General features: G+C 39.3%; 2 protein-coding genes across 2 annotated transcripts in view; one reads left to right on the forward strand and one right to left on the reverse strand.

Moving 5' to 3' along the window:
• Positions 1–1,730: 1,730 nt before the first annotated feature.
• LOC308409775 (signal transducer and activator of transcription 1-like) lies at positions 1,731–11,977 on the forward strand. Its single transcript, XM_080902753.1, has 24 exons — positions 1,731–1,869; positions 2,687–2,814; positions 2,998–3,142; positions 3,236–3,331; positions 3,748–3,825; positions 3,918–3,996; positions 4,545–4,633; positions 5,938–6,089; positions 6,193–6,357; positions 6,452–6,544; positions 7,077–7,136; positions 7,271–7,300; positions 7,389–7,476; positions 7,587–7,628; positions 7,928–8,011; positions 8,130–8,231; positions 8,322–8,457; positions 9,112–9,173; positions 9,260–9,336; positions 9,458–9,597; positions 9,762–9,932; positions 10,146–10,203; positions 10,294–10,366; positions 11,627–11,977. Exons 2-24 carry the CDS (start codon positions 2,687–2,689, stop codon positions 11,774–11,776), a joined length of 2,298 nt encoding a protein of 765 aa, XP_080758879.1. The 5' UTR covers positions 1,731–1,869; the 3' UTR covers positions 11,777–11,977.
• A 952-nt stretch (positions 11,978–12,929) lies between these two features.
• Positions 12,930–15,726, reverse strand: part of LOC308409523 (glutaminase kidney isoform, mitochondrial-like) — a 39,923-nt gene continuing 37,126 nt past the window's right edge. Inside the window, exons 16-18 of the mRNA XM_080902329.1 lie at positions 15,172–15,248; positions 14,821–14,884; positions 12,930–13,958 (exon numbers count right to left, since the gene is read on the reverse strand). Coding sequence (XP_080758455.1) covers positions 13,811–13,958; positions 14,821–14,884; positions 15,172–15,248 — 289 coding nt within the window. The 3' untranslated portion in view covers positions 12,930–13,810. The remainder of the gene's footprint in view (positions 13,959–14,820; positions 14,885–15,171; positions 15,249–15,726) is intronic.

Here is a 15,726-nt window from a genome sequence, read left to right on the forward strand (position 1 = left end):
ATGGCTGAACATTTTTTTAAAGAATATGTTGACTTAAAAAGTACAACTTTGTATTACAGAAGATCAAAAATGCCAAAATAAAAAGTAAATCTTGGTGCTTTGACTGACAGGTGTGTTCAGACACAGGGAGGTGTTAAATGTCTTTTCGGCATTTCCACTCCTTTGAGTCCCAGAATTTGACCTCTGGACTCTGTCTCTGTGAGTTACACCTGTGTGAGTAATGGAGGAAACTTGTGAGCTGAAAGCTCAGCTCCCCATCCTCTCATCCAAATATAGCCACTTCTAGTTTAAAGAAAAGTAACATGGAAGCGGGGGTGGTAGGTGGAGCTACAGCATTTTTCAGTGAATGGATGGGGGTTCAGTGTCTGTTCTTGTCCAGGGATGCTTCTGCATGCAGACTGAAGGACCGAGGGATCAAACCCTGGATCTTCAGATTAGTAACGCAGGTGCCAAAAGTAAGACATTCTGTACTTGAGTAGAAGTACAGATGCTAGTGTTTAAAACATAATCCAAGTACTGATTCAACTTCTTTACTCAAGTAAAAAAGTACTGTCTCTGATATTTACTCAAAGTAAGAATGTAAAAGTAGCTCTTTGGAGGACTTTTCTACCAGCTGTTTTTGTACAAAGGCAACTGAATCTTGTGCTGTATTAATAATAAAACAACATCGTATAAACTTGATTTCAGTATAAATTTTAATTCTAATAAATGTGTTCAGCTTAAATCAGTTAAATAGAACATGAGCAGAAAAAAGAAGGATAATAAAACATAGCTCTATTTTTTTTGTTGCCTACATTATAGAGCAGGGTTCTCAAACTTAAATGAGCCGTGGGCCACTGCTGGCACTGTCATCTCATGTGAGGACCATTTTAGTGTTCAAGTAGGACAAACGAATGAGAAAACACCCACAAATATTCCCAGTGTTTTGTTTGTTTTTTCAAATTTCAAATATTGTACAACAAGACGAAACTGCAAATGTGAACGAATTTCCTTCTCCCCTCTCTAAGCCTTTCATTGAACTTCCAAATAAACACATTGGAACTCTCTTTCTGTCCAGACATCTGGCAGCACTTCTGCTGTAATTTCTTTTGTATTTAACTCAATAGAAATGCAGACATAGTTTTTGACTGCTAGTGAAAATAGTTTTCCTTACAAATAATTCTCTTATACTGCCTTCATATTAACTCATTTTTTGCTTTTTAAATAACTTATTTTAGCATTGCACTCAACAACAAACAAATCTTCCCTAACAAAAAAAAGTAACTTCAAGAGCCAAGCTGCATTATATTTCTTCACGTCAATATAGTGGCACCCGGGCTGCCAGTGTGAGACCCATGTTGTAGAGGGTAATTTTGTTTCTAAATAGGAAAAAGGTTGTTGGGAAGAGATTACAGGGATTTAGCAGTGTGGGGAAAAGAAGGTGCAAAAATCCAAAACAAAGACACCAGACAGTACAGACCGATACAGACACAAGACAGTGCAGACACAACAGTGCAATAGAAATGTGCAGAAAGAAAAAGTATTGTGGAAAAAAACGGATAAAAACGGGTTCATGCGCGCTGATGTGCAACAGCCCACCAAACTGAGCTGAAACCTGCACAGAAAACAGCTGTTTTCAGGGTTTCAACATCTGGCTGTTATTTTTTCTTTACTTTGTGACTTGCCGGATGTCGAGCTGTGCGGCCTCCAGCTTTACGCACTCAGCAGGACGAGTTCTGGAGAATCACGTGGTGAGTGTGAGTGGGCGTGTGCAACGGAAGTTCGCGTCCTCGTTCTTAAGGCAAGAATTAACAGCCAGCTCAGAAGGCTGGAGGTCGCTTGTGATTTTTGTCCTGCTTTCACCTGTCCGACAAAGAGCCACCCACCAAGGTAAGTCACGATTTCTGCGCAAAGAAACAACTTTAGTTCTATTGCGGGCAGCCTTGTGCGCAGCTTATGGCCCACTTTTCCTCCAAAATGTGCGCGATCCTGATTTTTAGAAGTAGGTAATTGTCTGATAAAAGCTGTTAAAAAGGCAAATGTAAATAAATGAAAATCCTCGGTTCTTGAAGTTGCTGCGGTGTTGTTGCATTTCTTGGAAATCCCCTCCGATTATATTAAAGAGCGGGGCAAAACTTTCCAGTGAGCTCAGTTACATTATTTACCGATAGCTGGCGACATCAATACGCCACCACAATCGCTTTGCATTACATAAACACATAAAACTAATCAGGTCATCATTACTCACACCTCACTTTGGTGCTGTGCTTATTCGAATTATTTTGAGATTTCCACGTTCTGTGTCCACAGACATTCCCTTTGGCTGATAAATAAGATAAATATAACTGCATGGGAGTTTAAGTCAGCTTTTAAGGACTAAGAAAACTGTCAGTGTGATCACTTTTGAAACTGTACTTGTTATTCACTTGTTACAGCATGTGATCTGACGATTGGCGGTACACATTTTCAGTGAGCGTCAGTCATATTTGTATGATTATATATGGTTAGTCATGGCTGCCCTCTTGGCCAGGCCACACGTAAAAACAGATTTTTAATCTATATAAAACTTTATCTTAAATTACTCTAGCGTAAGATGTATTTCTGTTAATAAAATGGAGGAAAATAACGGTAAAGACTCCTATCACATCTGTGGACCAATCAGAGGCCCTGAACTCGTAAAAAGAGGTTCGTGTCTTTGTGACTGCAGATGGCTCAGTGGCAGGCCCTTCTGAAGCTGGACTCTGCACTCCAGAGCCGGGTCTGCCAGCTGTACGAGAGAAGATTTCCCAAAGAGATTCGCCACTATCTGAGCACCTGGATCGAGAACCAGGACTGGTAAGACGGGGCTGGATGCAGGAGCAGGGAAAATAGTTATGGTCTAAGATTAAAGAGCTTTAACTTAATAATATAGTAAGTTGTACAGTATGATGTAAGGAAGATTGTGAAATCGTAAATTGTTTTTCAGCACATGCAAACAGATGCAGTCCTGCAGTTAAATCTTCTGTTTCTCTGCATTAGGGATTCGGCAGCTGTGGACGAGCACAGAGCCAGAACCTGTTTCCAGGCTCTCCTGGTGTTTCTAGAAGAGCAGTGGTATCGTTCTGTTCAGGAGAACAATATTCTGCAGGGGCCAGATTTTTCCAGGATGAAGGACTACCTGCTGGTAGAACAGATATGATGCTCTGTGCAGAAAAAAATTTTATTATTTGAAAATGCACTTCCAGTAATGATTTGTGTGGTTCTTTCTGCTCCTTAGGGGCATTTCCAGGGTGAGCCGCTGAAATTGGCCCTAATTCTGTCTGAATGCCTGAAGGAGGAAACGCAAATTCTGGCTTCGGTCTCTCAGCCTCAGGTCAGTTAAATGCTGTTCTAATGAAGAGCCTGGTTTCATTCCTAAGTCATATTTACACAGACAGGTCTGTCCCAAGGTCACTGCAGTTAACCAAAAGTAGATATGAAAAGATTTTAGTAGAATCATAACTTTGATGCACACTAACTGTAAACATGTGCCTGGGTTGCTTATAGAGAGAGTTACAATTAACGGCAGAAATACATTTTCCCGGACCAGTGAGTAGGTGGAACTGTAAAAATTGCTCATGCTAACAGAAAACGTAGCATTGTGAGTCATAGCAAAGCAAATATGGCAACACGTTAGAGCGAAACTGTGATCACAACCAGAGGAAAGGAAAAGTAAATATAAATTTTAATTATAAATAAATATTTGATAATAATTGCAAACATGTGACAGAACCTTCTTGTTTTTGTCAGAGTTGCAATAATTCAAGCATGCAACAAAGCTGGAGAGAGTTGGACGACAAAGTCAATGAACTGAAGCGACAGACTTTGGTAAGATTACTGGGATTTTATTTTCAGCCTTCCAAGAAGGATAAAGGTTTTCCTCTTGGTTTTTAAACCAATGCACTTTTACTCTAATGTAGGAGACCAAGAAGGAAATCAAGACACTGGAGGGTCTGAATGAAAAACTGGACTATATTCTGATGGCCTGGCAAAATAAAGGTACGATAGCACGACCACATACTGTATATAAAAGATGGACATAGTCGCCATGCCATTACCTACTGGTTTTTGAAGTGTGGACGACATTAAATTATTAATTTTAGCAGTGTGATTAGTAATAAAATCCTAGAAATTTCACTAATCAAAACTGAGGCCGTAACTCAACACAGCCCTTGCCCATCGTTAAAAAGGCACAAACACTGCAGTGACTCAAGTTATTTGAGCGGAAGCCCAGCAGACATCTGACAGTTACCGATGCCTCTGTCACCTGTCAAACTGGCCATGCCCTTCAAAGTAGGGAAGGAGGGAAGTATCTGCAAAGATTAAACCTGTTTTTTGTAACAGGCTGAAAACAAGGTGATGTTGTGGCGTAAATTTGGGCATTTTAATATGGGAGTCTATGGGGACTCTGACTCACTGTCAGAGTCAACCTCAAGTGGCCACTAGTTCAGTCCCATTTGTCAGCCCAGGAGTTGCTTGGCAGGATTGGCAGGTCTGGTTTGTCACTCAGTTGTTTTTGACACAAGTGTCTTGTCTTCCTTTTCCAGTGGAGGAGCACACTGATATGGCCCAGTCCCAACATATTGTTGATCAGGAATGTCAGAAACATGCAGTCTTCATAACACAAAGAAAGGAGGTATGATAAATAATAATAATATGGTAAATGTTTGATGAAATGTTGGCATTAGTGGTGTAAACTAGTGTTTTGAAGGAAGGAAGGTTCAGGGCTTAAGCAATCAGCATCATGGGCTCATCCGGTTAGAATAAGAATAAGCAGCCATCTAATTCAGAATTATTCTCTGGGTTCTCCTTTTATTCTCAAATAAATAAGGCAAAGAAGGAAGGAAACAAAGACACACATGGACTGCCACAGCCGAAAGAAAACAGGAAAACAGATTTAAGTTACTCATTCCCTTAAACAAGACATAAAATAAAACCCAAATAGAACCTCACCTCAGCTGCCGCCCCATGTGGACGTGAAGAAGGAGTGAGCCAAAAGTGAATGCAGTCCTTATATAATGTGTGACATATAATGTGTGACAGGTGAGTGCAATTGAGGACAAGCACCACACCCAATCAAAGGTGAGAGAACTAAACAAGGTGCATCTGGTGAAGTGAGTGGGTGTGCTGGGATGTGCCAAAGGGTGGGTCTCTACAACAACTAGTCTAAATGGATAAACCACATTCATTTTGATATTTTGTGCAATTATTATGAAAGCTTCATAGAAAATGTTCATGTCATAGATTTCTTTCATGATTGTTTGCATAGAAATCTAGAAACAAACTGGTTGGGGCAGTTTAGTAGAAACATCTATTATTTGCTATTGGTCTGTTCTACTTCATGTTTCAAATTACATAATACATAATTACCTAATCCTAGCATGAAATGTAAAACTAGGTCGCAGTAACATTACAAAACTGTAATTGTAAATGTTTTTACAGCATAAATGTGACATCGCATTTACACTGTACTGTAACGTTACTGCTGCATTGTGACCATGGAGCAATGTTGTCACGGCGTCATGTTGATGTTGGCAGCTTGCCAAATCATGACTAAATGCAACATTGTTTTTCTGGGGAAATATTTTTGAGCAAAAACATAGGTGGAAATGCCTTGCACTGATTGGTTGAACAAACCAGCAACCTATAGGCAGTAGGACTAAGTCAACTTTGCGTAGCAGTCTTCCCCTTTCAGACGTTGCCATTTGAAATGCAAATAAGTCATATAAGCTGATACAGCCAACAGCAACATAGATGACAGCTCTCAGAGTTATACTCATAGAACCTTGGGTTACGGTGGGTAACCTTTCCTTAACTGTTATTTTGCTGTGTTCAGATTTTATTGCGGGCTGTGAGAGATCATGTCTGCACTGGTCAGATGGTGAAACCTCTTCCCTCTCTTATGCGCACATATGAATCTTTTCTTTTTTTGTCTTGCAGATTGTGCTGCATCAGTTGGTTAACATTTTAAAGCAGACAGAAAAGGTTGTGGCGACTCTCACTGATGTGGAGCTGCCAGAGTGGAAGCGCAGGCAGCAGTTGGCCTGCATTGGAAGTCAAGATGACACCAGTCTGGACCACCTGGACAAGTGGTTAGAGCTCATTTGTTCTGCTCACCTTTGCATGTCTAAGAGAATCTGTTTTTCCTCTGACTTTTTACACTCAGCACTTGTGCCTGTTTTATTCTGTGTGCAGGTTTTCGACTGTCGCCGAAGTGCTGCTAGGAGTCTGCGAACAGCTGAAGAAACTTCAAGACCAGAACAGCAAATACAGCAGCACTGACCCTGCCTTCTGCCTCCCTACTTCAATCCCAGAAATGGAGAAATTTGGGCTGTCCTTGTTAATAAAACTAGTCACAAAGTGAGTCACTCTTTTTTTACATGTATAGACACACACACACTGATGCACCAACAGTATGAATAGTGACATGTTCTGTTGTGGTCTGGCATTGCAGCGCTCTGGTGGTGGAGAAACAGCCCGTCATGCAGAAATTTCCACAGCGTCCTCTGATACTGAAGACCGGGGTGCAGTTCAGTATCACAGTGAGGTAAGCATGCACTGACTTTATACACGTGTATGTCTGAGAAACCCAAATGTCAGCTGGGACTTCATGTCACTCACCGCTTCAATGTAATGGGAGTATGTAATCAGTTCCTTTTGTTTGTCTGTCTGTTTGTTAGCAGTTTAATGTTGGGGGAAAACGGGGTCAAATGTGAAAATCAGTGAAAACTTTATATTGCCCACAGTTTTCTGTGGCCTTTACACAGTTTAGGGTCAGGTCTGATCCCCAAAACTAAAATATTTCTTTATTAAACTGACGTTCATCTTATTTTGACTGCAGTTTTCTCTCTGAGGTCTCAGATGGACCTCATTAGGTATACTTTCCTTTTACCTGCTAATTATTCTTACAGACAAACTGTTTCTTAACAAGCACAGGAGTTAGCAGCTACGTTTTGAGATGAGACATTTTGACTGAAAGCAGTTTATGAGCTTACTTAGACCTTTTTACGTGTTTACTGGGCCCAAAATAACCAGTGCTAAACTAAAAAAACATAAAGAAATGTCTTTTCTCTTTTCAGGTTCCTGGCAAACATCCCTGAATTCAAATGCAGGTTCAGAGTCAAACCTGTATTTGACAAGTAAGTGAAAGAAAAGCTGGTCTGAAAGAGTGGCATAGAGTTCAGATGGAAATATTTATTTTTTGAACTTTTATTTTAAAAAGACCTTTTTTAAATTTTAAACCTTTTGTCTTTTTTCTCCCCACCAAAATAAGGGATGTTGCAGAAGCCAAGACAGTGAAAGGGTAGGTAGACTAAAATCTGAAATATACATTTATGAAAGTTTATATTTCTGTAATAAATGAGTACTGATGCTTTTTGTACTTGTCGCAGGTTCCGTCTCTTTGATTTCAACAGAGACGACTGTAAGGTGTTGGACGAGGACACAGATGGAGGCTTGATGGCAGAATTTGGGCACATGGTATGAAAATCCTCAACGTTAACAAAGCTTTATGTTTAACCATTGTGCATTCATATGTTCTTTTATACAGTACAGCTTGTAGTTTCTTATAAAAAAATTTATTTTTTCAGTCGCTCAAGGAAAGAAAATCAAGAAGCAAAAGCTCATCTGTGGTAAGAGAAGTTTATTTTAAATTGTCTTTTTTCACATGAGCATTTATGAGCATTACTATACTGTACACGTTTCAGTAGTATGTAGTCCTATAAATCTTGATGGAAAATCTTGAGGGTAAACAGAGGTAAATACAGGTGAGATGACGGATGGGAAGAAGGTAAACAAAGCATCAATCTGAAGTGTATTTTAAAGTTTTATTGGTTCCACATACCTCTCAGGCCATGTTTTTGTTTATGAATTGAGTGCTAGAGACGTGAGCTGCTGCCTTACTCATGTTACTTTCTTTCTTTTCCCTTAGAACCATCTGGTAGTCACTGAAGAGCTGCACATCATCAAGTTTGTGACAGAGTTTCAGTATGCAGGACAAACGTGCAACATCGAGGTAAGCAGCATGAACTTCAGCTTTGATGGCGTTCTCTAGTCCTGATCTTTAAAAATGGTTGCTGTGGTGGAGGGTTTGTACTTTTATTGACTGGTTTCCTCCTCTGCTGCCGGTCCAGGCCAGCTCCTTGCCCGTGGTCATCATCTCCAGCACGAATCAAGTCCCCAATGCCTGGGCCTCCATCATGTGGTGGAACATGGTGTCCACCAGTGAACCTTGGGTAAAATTTTGTTACAGCCAACAAACACTAGTAACATCTGTTAAGACAAGTCAGGAAACTTCATTGTGGTTCTGTGACTTTTCCCTTTAGGACCTGTCACTGTTCCTGAATCCTCCTCCTCTCACCTGGGAGCAGCTGTCACAGGTGCTGAGCTGGCAGTTTTTGACCGTTGGCAAACGAGGGCTTGATGAAATACAGCTCTTCATGCTAAGAGACAAAATTATGGGTAAGTAAATAAAATCTAAGCTAATTTTTTGCAATTACTTTTTAAAAAGACATTTATATTTCATTTGCGTTGTTGATGGGAGTTAATTTTAGAGCTCATTTTAGTTATTAAGCTGTGTATATAAAGATATATCTTGCATATTGTGTGTAGTCTTAAAAGCCTGACGTTTCTGTGTATTTTTTGGTTTTGAAAAACAATATCACTAAGGATCAAAGTAAAAAAAATATTTACTTGCATGTTTAAAAAATGTATATTTTTATATAAAATCAGTACTGACCAGTACAAAAATAGTTTTTCGCATTTTGGAAATCACTATTATTTTTACTGAAATGATACAATTAGCATGCAAAGCAGATTGTTAGCATAGATTAGCATGGAAAATACATTATTAGCTTGTAGCATACAGTAAAAAGCAGAGTACATAGTTGGCTTAGCACAAAATACAAAGTAGCTTAGCCCTGATGTGCAAACATTTGAACGTGCACATGAAGAATAAAAAATATGTGCACAGGTAAAAACAAACAAACAAATAGTGCAATGATTACACATGTACTATACTATCTAATATTAAAATTTATAAATACTATAAAACACTTTATGGTAATGTGTTTGTTTGTTTTGTTTTTTTTGTTTTTGTTTTTTTAAATGTAACAGTTGGTGCTGCTGCAGATGATGATGATCCTGACGGCACGGTGTTCTGGAGCAGCTTCTCCAAGGTGGGTCTTAAGATAAGTTCCTGTAGTTTCCTTGAGTCTGACAGCAAGCACACAGGGGCTTGACTCTTTGTTTTCCTGTGAGGCAGAACGAAAATGCCTGGATCTGGATCGATGGCATCCTCGATTTAATCAAGAAACACTTGGTGGATCTTTGGCGTGATGGGTACGACTTCACACTGACATCCAAACTTAGATTAGCAACATTTCTTAAAGTTGTATTACAGTCATATACGGATGATGTGCTAATGTGGAAGGGTGTGGCGTTTCCTGTGTGCGACTTTCAGATCCATCATGGGGTTCGTGAGCAGGGAGAGGACACGCCTCCTGCTGCAGGAAAAACAGGCCGGTACTTTTCTGATCCGGTTCAGTGAGAGCAGCAGAGACGGCGCCGTCACCTTCAGCTGGGTCGACCACTCCAACGGTGGTATGTTTCTGAGCCCACTGAGGACAATTTAAATAACTCTGCTGGAGGAAATAGAATAGTTATAATTATGTATTCACTATAAAGTATATTTACCTTAAATTGTGTGTTTGCTGACTGCAGTGGTTTGTCCTGCTTTGTATTGATATGTGTTTTTCCCCCTGTAGAGCCTCATGTGCATGCAGTACAGCCATACACCAAGAAAGAGCTGTCGGTGTTACCTCTGCCAGATATCATTTACCGCTACAGTCTGGCATCCCAGCGAAGCAGAAATCCCCTGGTCTATCTTTACCCCGACATCCCCAAAGACACCGCCTTCGGACGCTACAAATCCCCCGGTATCACCTCTCACATCACTTCCTCCATGAAAATTACAACTAAATAAATAAATAAATAAAAATCCTGTAGAAAACAGTGAATATAAATTTTGTCTGGTACTCTGTCATAAGATAAAGATAAACTCTGTCATAAAGTGTTTACCATTTCAAATAATGTTGAGATGATCCAGTTTACTTTCTGTGTAATGAGCTCAATCCTATCTGTCCACCCAGAAACATCAGAACCTTCAGGGGATGGATATCACCGCAGAATACCTTCTTTTATATCAAAGTAAGTAACAGTAACAAAAATGCTTCTGCAGTGTGTCTGAATTTAATTTTTATTCATTATTACAATCTTTTTTTGTTTGTTTTTGTACAGCGATCCTACGCCACCTCCTTCTCCACCCAATGAGACCCACATGATGGAAATGGACAATGACCTGGAAACAAGTGTAGGTTTATTATTTCTTTTTAGGTTTATTTTCCCGCAGCCCTTTTAAATAGACTTAATTCGTTGGGATCTGGATCTCGTTAAAGATCTGGTTTAAGAACAGCTTATTTACCATTTAGCTGTAGCCTGTTGAAAACATGAATACTAAAAGTGACGTACGACAGAAGATCCCAACGATCACACAGTAATTTTCCCTCACCAACACTGTATCTGTACCACCAGTGATAATTTCAAAATTTACAGGTTGTCTTTAATGAGCCCGCTTTGTGCCGTGTTCAAACAGCCATTTCTTTTATTTGCATAAAAGACCACAAGAAAAAAATATGTTTAAAGGAGACTAAGGCTACATTCACACTGCAGGTCTTAATGCTCAATTCCGATTTTTTTTTTGATCAAATCCGATTTATTTATTTATTTATTTATTTTGTCTGGTTGTTCACACTAAAAATAAAATGTGACAGCAAACACGCTCTAGTGTGAACCGTTCACGGCCCTCAAAGCGGCCCGCATGCGTAAAAGAAGACGTCACACACGACGCGCTCTGTTTAGACCCAGACCAAACAGTATTGTTTGACTGATGGCCTTAATATAAAGACTTGTTTCGGACTTTACGTTTCCCAATTTTGCTTTAAGTTATAAAGTTATTTTGTTATTTACATATGGCCTAATAATGATCCTTATTGCTGTTTTAGAGAGGAGCGGTGCTTCAAAGGATAGTTGCAGATTTCTGTCAGAATCTGCAGATTATACAGTACAAATAAAATGTTCACGTTTCTCCAACGTTGTCTTCCCAACAGCTTCACTAACATCTACACTGGATGGCCAGGAAGCGTTCGCGATGTTTTCTCCGGCGCTGATAATTGGTGTCTGTCTTGTGTCAGTGATGTAAAAAACAGATTTAATGCGACTAGTCATGCATGTCACAAACTTCAAACAGCAGTGTTTTCTAAAACACATATGTATCGGATTCAGTACCACATACGAAAGTGACCTAGATCGGATTTGAAAATATCGGATTTGTGCTGTTCAAACTGTCATACCATGATCGGATATGGGTCGCATAGGGTCAGAAAAGTCGGATTTGATGCGCTTTTGCCTGCAGTGTGAACGTAGCCTAAATGTTCTCTCTCTGTTGCAAGTAAATCACAACACATCGAATGCATCACATCACATGCATCACCTTCTGAGTATCTCCAGGTTTAAACCCTATCCCTTTCCTGCTGCAGCTAACTTAAACTAAACCTTCTGTGTTTCACTGCAGGCCAGCTTGAGTGAACTCCTCTCTTTTATTGTCGACTCGCCTGCTCCAGTCGTGTCCTGGGGATCTCAGCTGGACATCTGCCCAACTTTAGCTTCGTTACAGACATCATCGCCTGAAAACCTCTTTGTCGATCAGTTTAGTTTCAGCTAAAATCTGCTGGATTGCTGATCACACGCTGCACTTTGCTGGAAAAGAAAAGCTGTACTGTAAAAATAGCAACAATCAATGTGTATGAGATTTTAATTCAAAGTTTGTATTCACATTCTGTTTTTCTTACTGTGCTGTATATTTGGTATATTTAGTTTTAATAAAATAAGTGACTGGATGACTGTGCACCCCGACTGTTGCTCTGTGGCTGCTCTGGGATCACGGTCCTCCTCTGACACTGAATTGAATAAGTGGTTAAGTCAACTGATGGGTGGATGAATTCCAGGGCCGAGAAAACCCGCAAGGCCTCTTGGTCTTGTTTTGAAAACAAAATTTGCATCAGATGTTTGTCTAGTCCTGACTGGCAAACTGAACACACTGACAACTTGTCAGTCACAAGTCATTAAATAATACGCACTCTTTTAAGTTATTAACTGAGATTCTAAACTACAGATTAAGATTATAAACTCACCAGAATCCTGTTTACAGAGGTCACAAGTCAAGAATCAAATTCAACAAAAATGAATAAATCATATCAAAAATTATTCGAAAATATTTAATGCTCAGTGTATTTCAAGTAATTTTAAAGCACTCCAATATTTGGTTAATGTTTATGTTGATGGATGTATCCTGGTTCCTCACAGTTTTGCTGGAGATTAAGGTGATGACATCCAGTGTAAATATGTGGTTAGACACCCTGTTTCTGATATTTTTTTTTTAGGGTTGAGTACAGTAATCTTAGTGTTTCAGGATTCAGAGGTCATCTAAAAAAATGTTTTTAGTTTATTGAATTTGTGTTATCTAATGTCATAGATAAAGGTATCATCTGCATAGCAACGAAAACGTATGCAGTGTCATGTAAAAAGCATTGTTCCCAGTACAGAAGCCTGTGTTACTCTGTCACTACCTCCTCTGTGTAAAGAAGACTCCCAGTATACATGCACAATTTGGAACTGGACGTTCGGGTATCACTGCTCTGTCCGAACACTTTGATAGCTGAATCAATGAAAATTCAGAATTTGGCATCTCACTCAAAGACACTTCAGATTCAGACTGGAGGAGCCAGGAATCAAACTACAAACCTATAGATTAGTCGACAACCCACTCCACGTCCTAAACCACACCGTGTGAAACACAATCATATAGAGGTTTCTATTCCAGCTTTTTATTTGGCATTTTTCCATGAAATACATGAACTCCAACTGACAACATGAAAACACTCACATGGACATTAAATTTAAGTATGTAGTTTTAATTATAATTATCGTACGTGTTGTTCATGTTTATATATTTGCAAATTAAATTTCACAGGTTAAAAACAATGACTATATTCCACATGTGGAAAGAAAACATCTGAAAATAATGTCTGAGAATTACCGCACAAAACCAGATCAGGTTGTCACTGTAAACATTGCCCTAAAATGTATGCCAATCAACATTATATTGATATTATAGTCCGCCCAAATTAAATACGCAAATGTAACCATGCTGACAAAATAAACTACAAAATGCAACAAATCACACGATCTTCTGTCCGTCTCACACGCTCTGAAATGAATTTCCATCTTTAAAAAGTCTGAAATAAATACAAACTGTTTCTATTGCAAGTTTTTCCACTGAAAAATACATTCTGGAGTACAATCTCTGAGAACCTGCTGGTGACCTCGCAAATGAGCACAGAGGCAGGAATGTAAATCAAGCACACCCGTAACTACACATCGCATAATTTACACCATAATTTCCACACAGTTTACAACACATGTACAGTGAGAGTAAAACTAACAAAATACTAAACTAGTACAAGGTACATCCTAGAAATGTGGTTTACAGTACTGTGAGATTACAGGAGTAATACCGTAAACACTTTAGATATGAGTTTAAGCCGCTCACGCTCACATTTCGATAGACGTGAACAAGCAACCATTTACGGCCAAAAATCAAATCACAGCAGAGCAGCTAAATAATTCAACAGAAGCCTGAGCGTTGGGCTACAAAGTTTTTCCTCCTCCGGTCCTCCGTAGCAACCTGCAGCAGGTCTCACAGAAGGCTGTCCAGGCTCTTCTCAGGGCTAGTCTTGTGCTCGTCATCGGAGGGCGGGCTGTATTTCTCGTGGTACTGCTGCAGCATGGTGACCACGTCGTGGTGGCCGAAATGCACCGCCTCATCCATCGGCGTGTTCCCCCATCTGTGCAAAAACAAATTAAAAGGTTAAAGAATACACTTTATGTTTGATAAAAAAAGAGAGATGTAACCCTGCAGGTGGGTATGGAGGACCGAAAACACCCAGAATTAAAAGAAACTATTAAAGGAAATTAATAACCAAGATTAATATTCATCCATCCATCCATTTTCTTCTGCTTATCCATTTCAGGGACACAGGGGGGCTGGAGCCTCTCCCAGCTGTCACAGGACAAAAGATTAGGACTAAAATTAATAGTAGATAAATTAATAATAAATAACAAATATGTGTAGGCATTTATTAGATATTGCATGAGTTCACCTTCACAACAATTTCTCAATTTATTTATTTTAGAAGGAGTTTGCCTAGCCTAGCAAAAAAGACACGCACACAAAAAAAACTACAATATGTTGCAAAATAGGGGAAAAAATGTACAAATACTATTTGGCTTCAATTTAATAATTTATTTATAGAATTCTAGCCTCGATATTTTAAACCTTTCTGATTCAGATTTACAATTTATTATTTAATGAAGCAACACATTTCTTTGTGGCCAACCCAGTGGCACACTGCCTCATTTACATAATGGGAGAGAAATTATTACACAAATAAATACACATAAACTGATGGTAAACTGGTGAATAAATAATTTAGCATACAAAAATAGATTATTATTATTTAAAATGTTTCATTTATTTATATTATTTATGATTTTGACACGTTTGGTTCTCCACAGCTATCAGAATCTGAGCTTGGAGGATGAATTTTATTTATTTTTTAACCACACTGAGACTTTTCTCAAAGGCTGGAAATTCTGCTTCAAAGCTCATTATTATAATCAGTATAAATACAGGTAGTAAAGACTCACCTGTCTCTGGGTACTGGATTCACCTTGCAAGCCTCCAGCAGAAAGCGAACCACCTCTATGTGTCCTAATGGAAGCAGGGCAGATGTTACAAATTACTTTTACCTTGTTATACTGTGAAAAGGGTGCATGCTTGAATTTAATTGGCTCTCCTGATGCATAACTCCTCTTAAAGACTGTATTTTTCTGCAGCGTCTGTATCTTATGTCTACTTCTTACCTTGAAACTTTGCTGTTTCCATATATGTAATTTATATACATCATGGAAACAGCTCCAGACCACAGGATCAGACTTTAAAGAGTATTTGAGGGCGAGCTGTGTCTACTTACTGACTGACCTCAGGCTGAATGTTACCTTCAGCTGCTGCAACGTGCAGGGCCGTCCTCGAGTCATAGTCCCTCTGCTCCATGTCCATGGATGACAGCGCGAACCTGCACACACAAAGGACCAGTAAACAACTCTGTATGCCCCTCTAACTGCTGCACAGTTCAGTCTCAGGCTGGAGGTTAAAGAACATCCTGGTGTTACAGCCTGAAACATCTTTTCCTAGGAAATTACCTTCAGAAAGCAGCAATAATACATTTTATATGGAGAGCTGATCTAGGATACACGATTTCCTTCTGTTTTATGACTTCCTGTCCAGTTTTGGAGCAGTTTTTTGTTTTCTGTTTCTTCCAGAAGTTTCAAATAACCAAGCAGGGCTAGAGCCACAAACCGCAGTTCCTCTAGTGGCCACCAGAGGCTCCAGCACTGAGTCAGCCCCCACAGACTCCAATGTTAAAAGGTGCAACTTCACAGCAGAAATAAACATGTTTACAGCCTGATACAAAACACCTTCATATCAAGTTTACAGGAGGGGAAATATTTTAATAGCTTATAATATTTTTTAAGGGTTAAATTGAGGGGCGT

This window comes from Rhamphochromis sp. 'chilingali' (assembly GCF_963969265.1).
Source record: "Rhamphochromis sp. 'chilingali' genome assembly, chromosome: 14".
NCBI lineage: Eukaryota > Metazoa > Chordata > Actinopteri > Cichliformes > Cichlidae > Rhamphochromis > Rhamphochromis sp. 'chilingali'.

Bases quoted from the DNA above. Each gene is read 5' to 3' on its own strand.
- LOC308409775 (XM_080902753.1), top strand. From the start codon at position 2,687: ATGGCTCAGTGGCAGGCCCTTCTGAAGCTGGACTCTGCACTCCAGAGC. The intron at 2,815-2,997 runs GTAAGACGGGGC...TCTCTGCATTAG, and splicing joins TGGATCGAGAACCAGGACTG to GGATTCGGCAGCTGTGGACG. The intron at 7,301-7,388 runs GTAGGTAGACTA...TACTTGTCGCAG, and splicing joins GAAGCCAAGACAGTGAAAGG to GTTCCGTCTCTTTGATTTCA.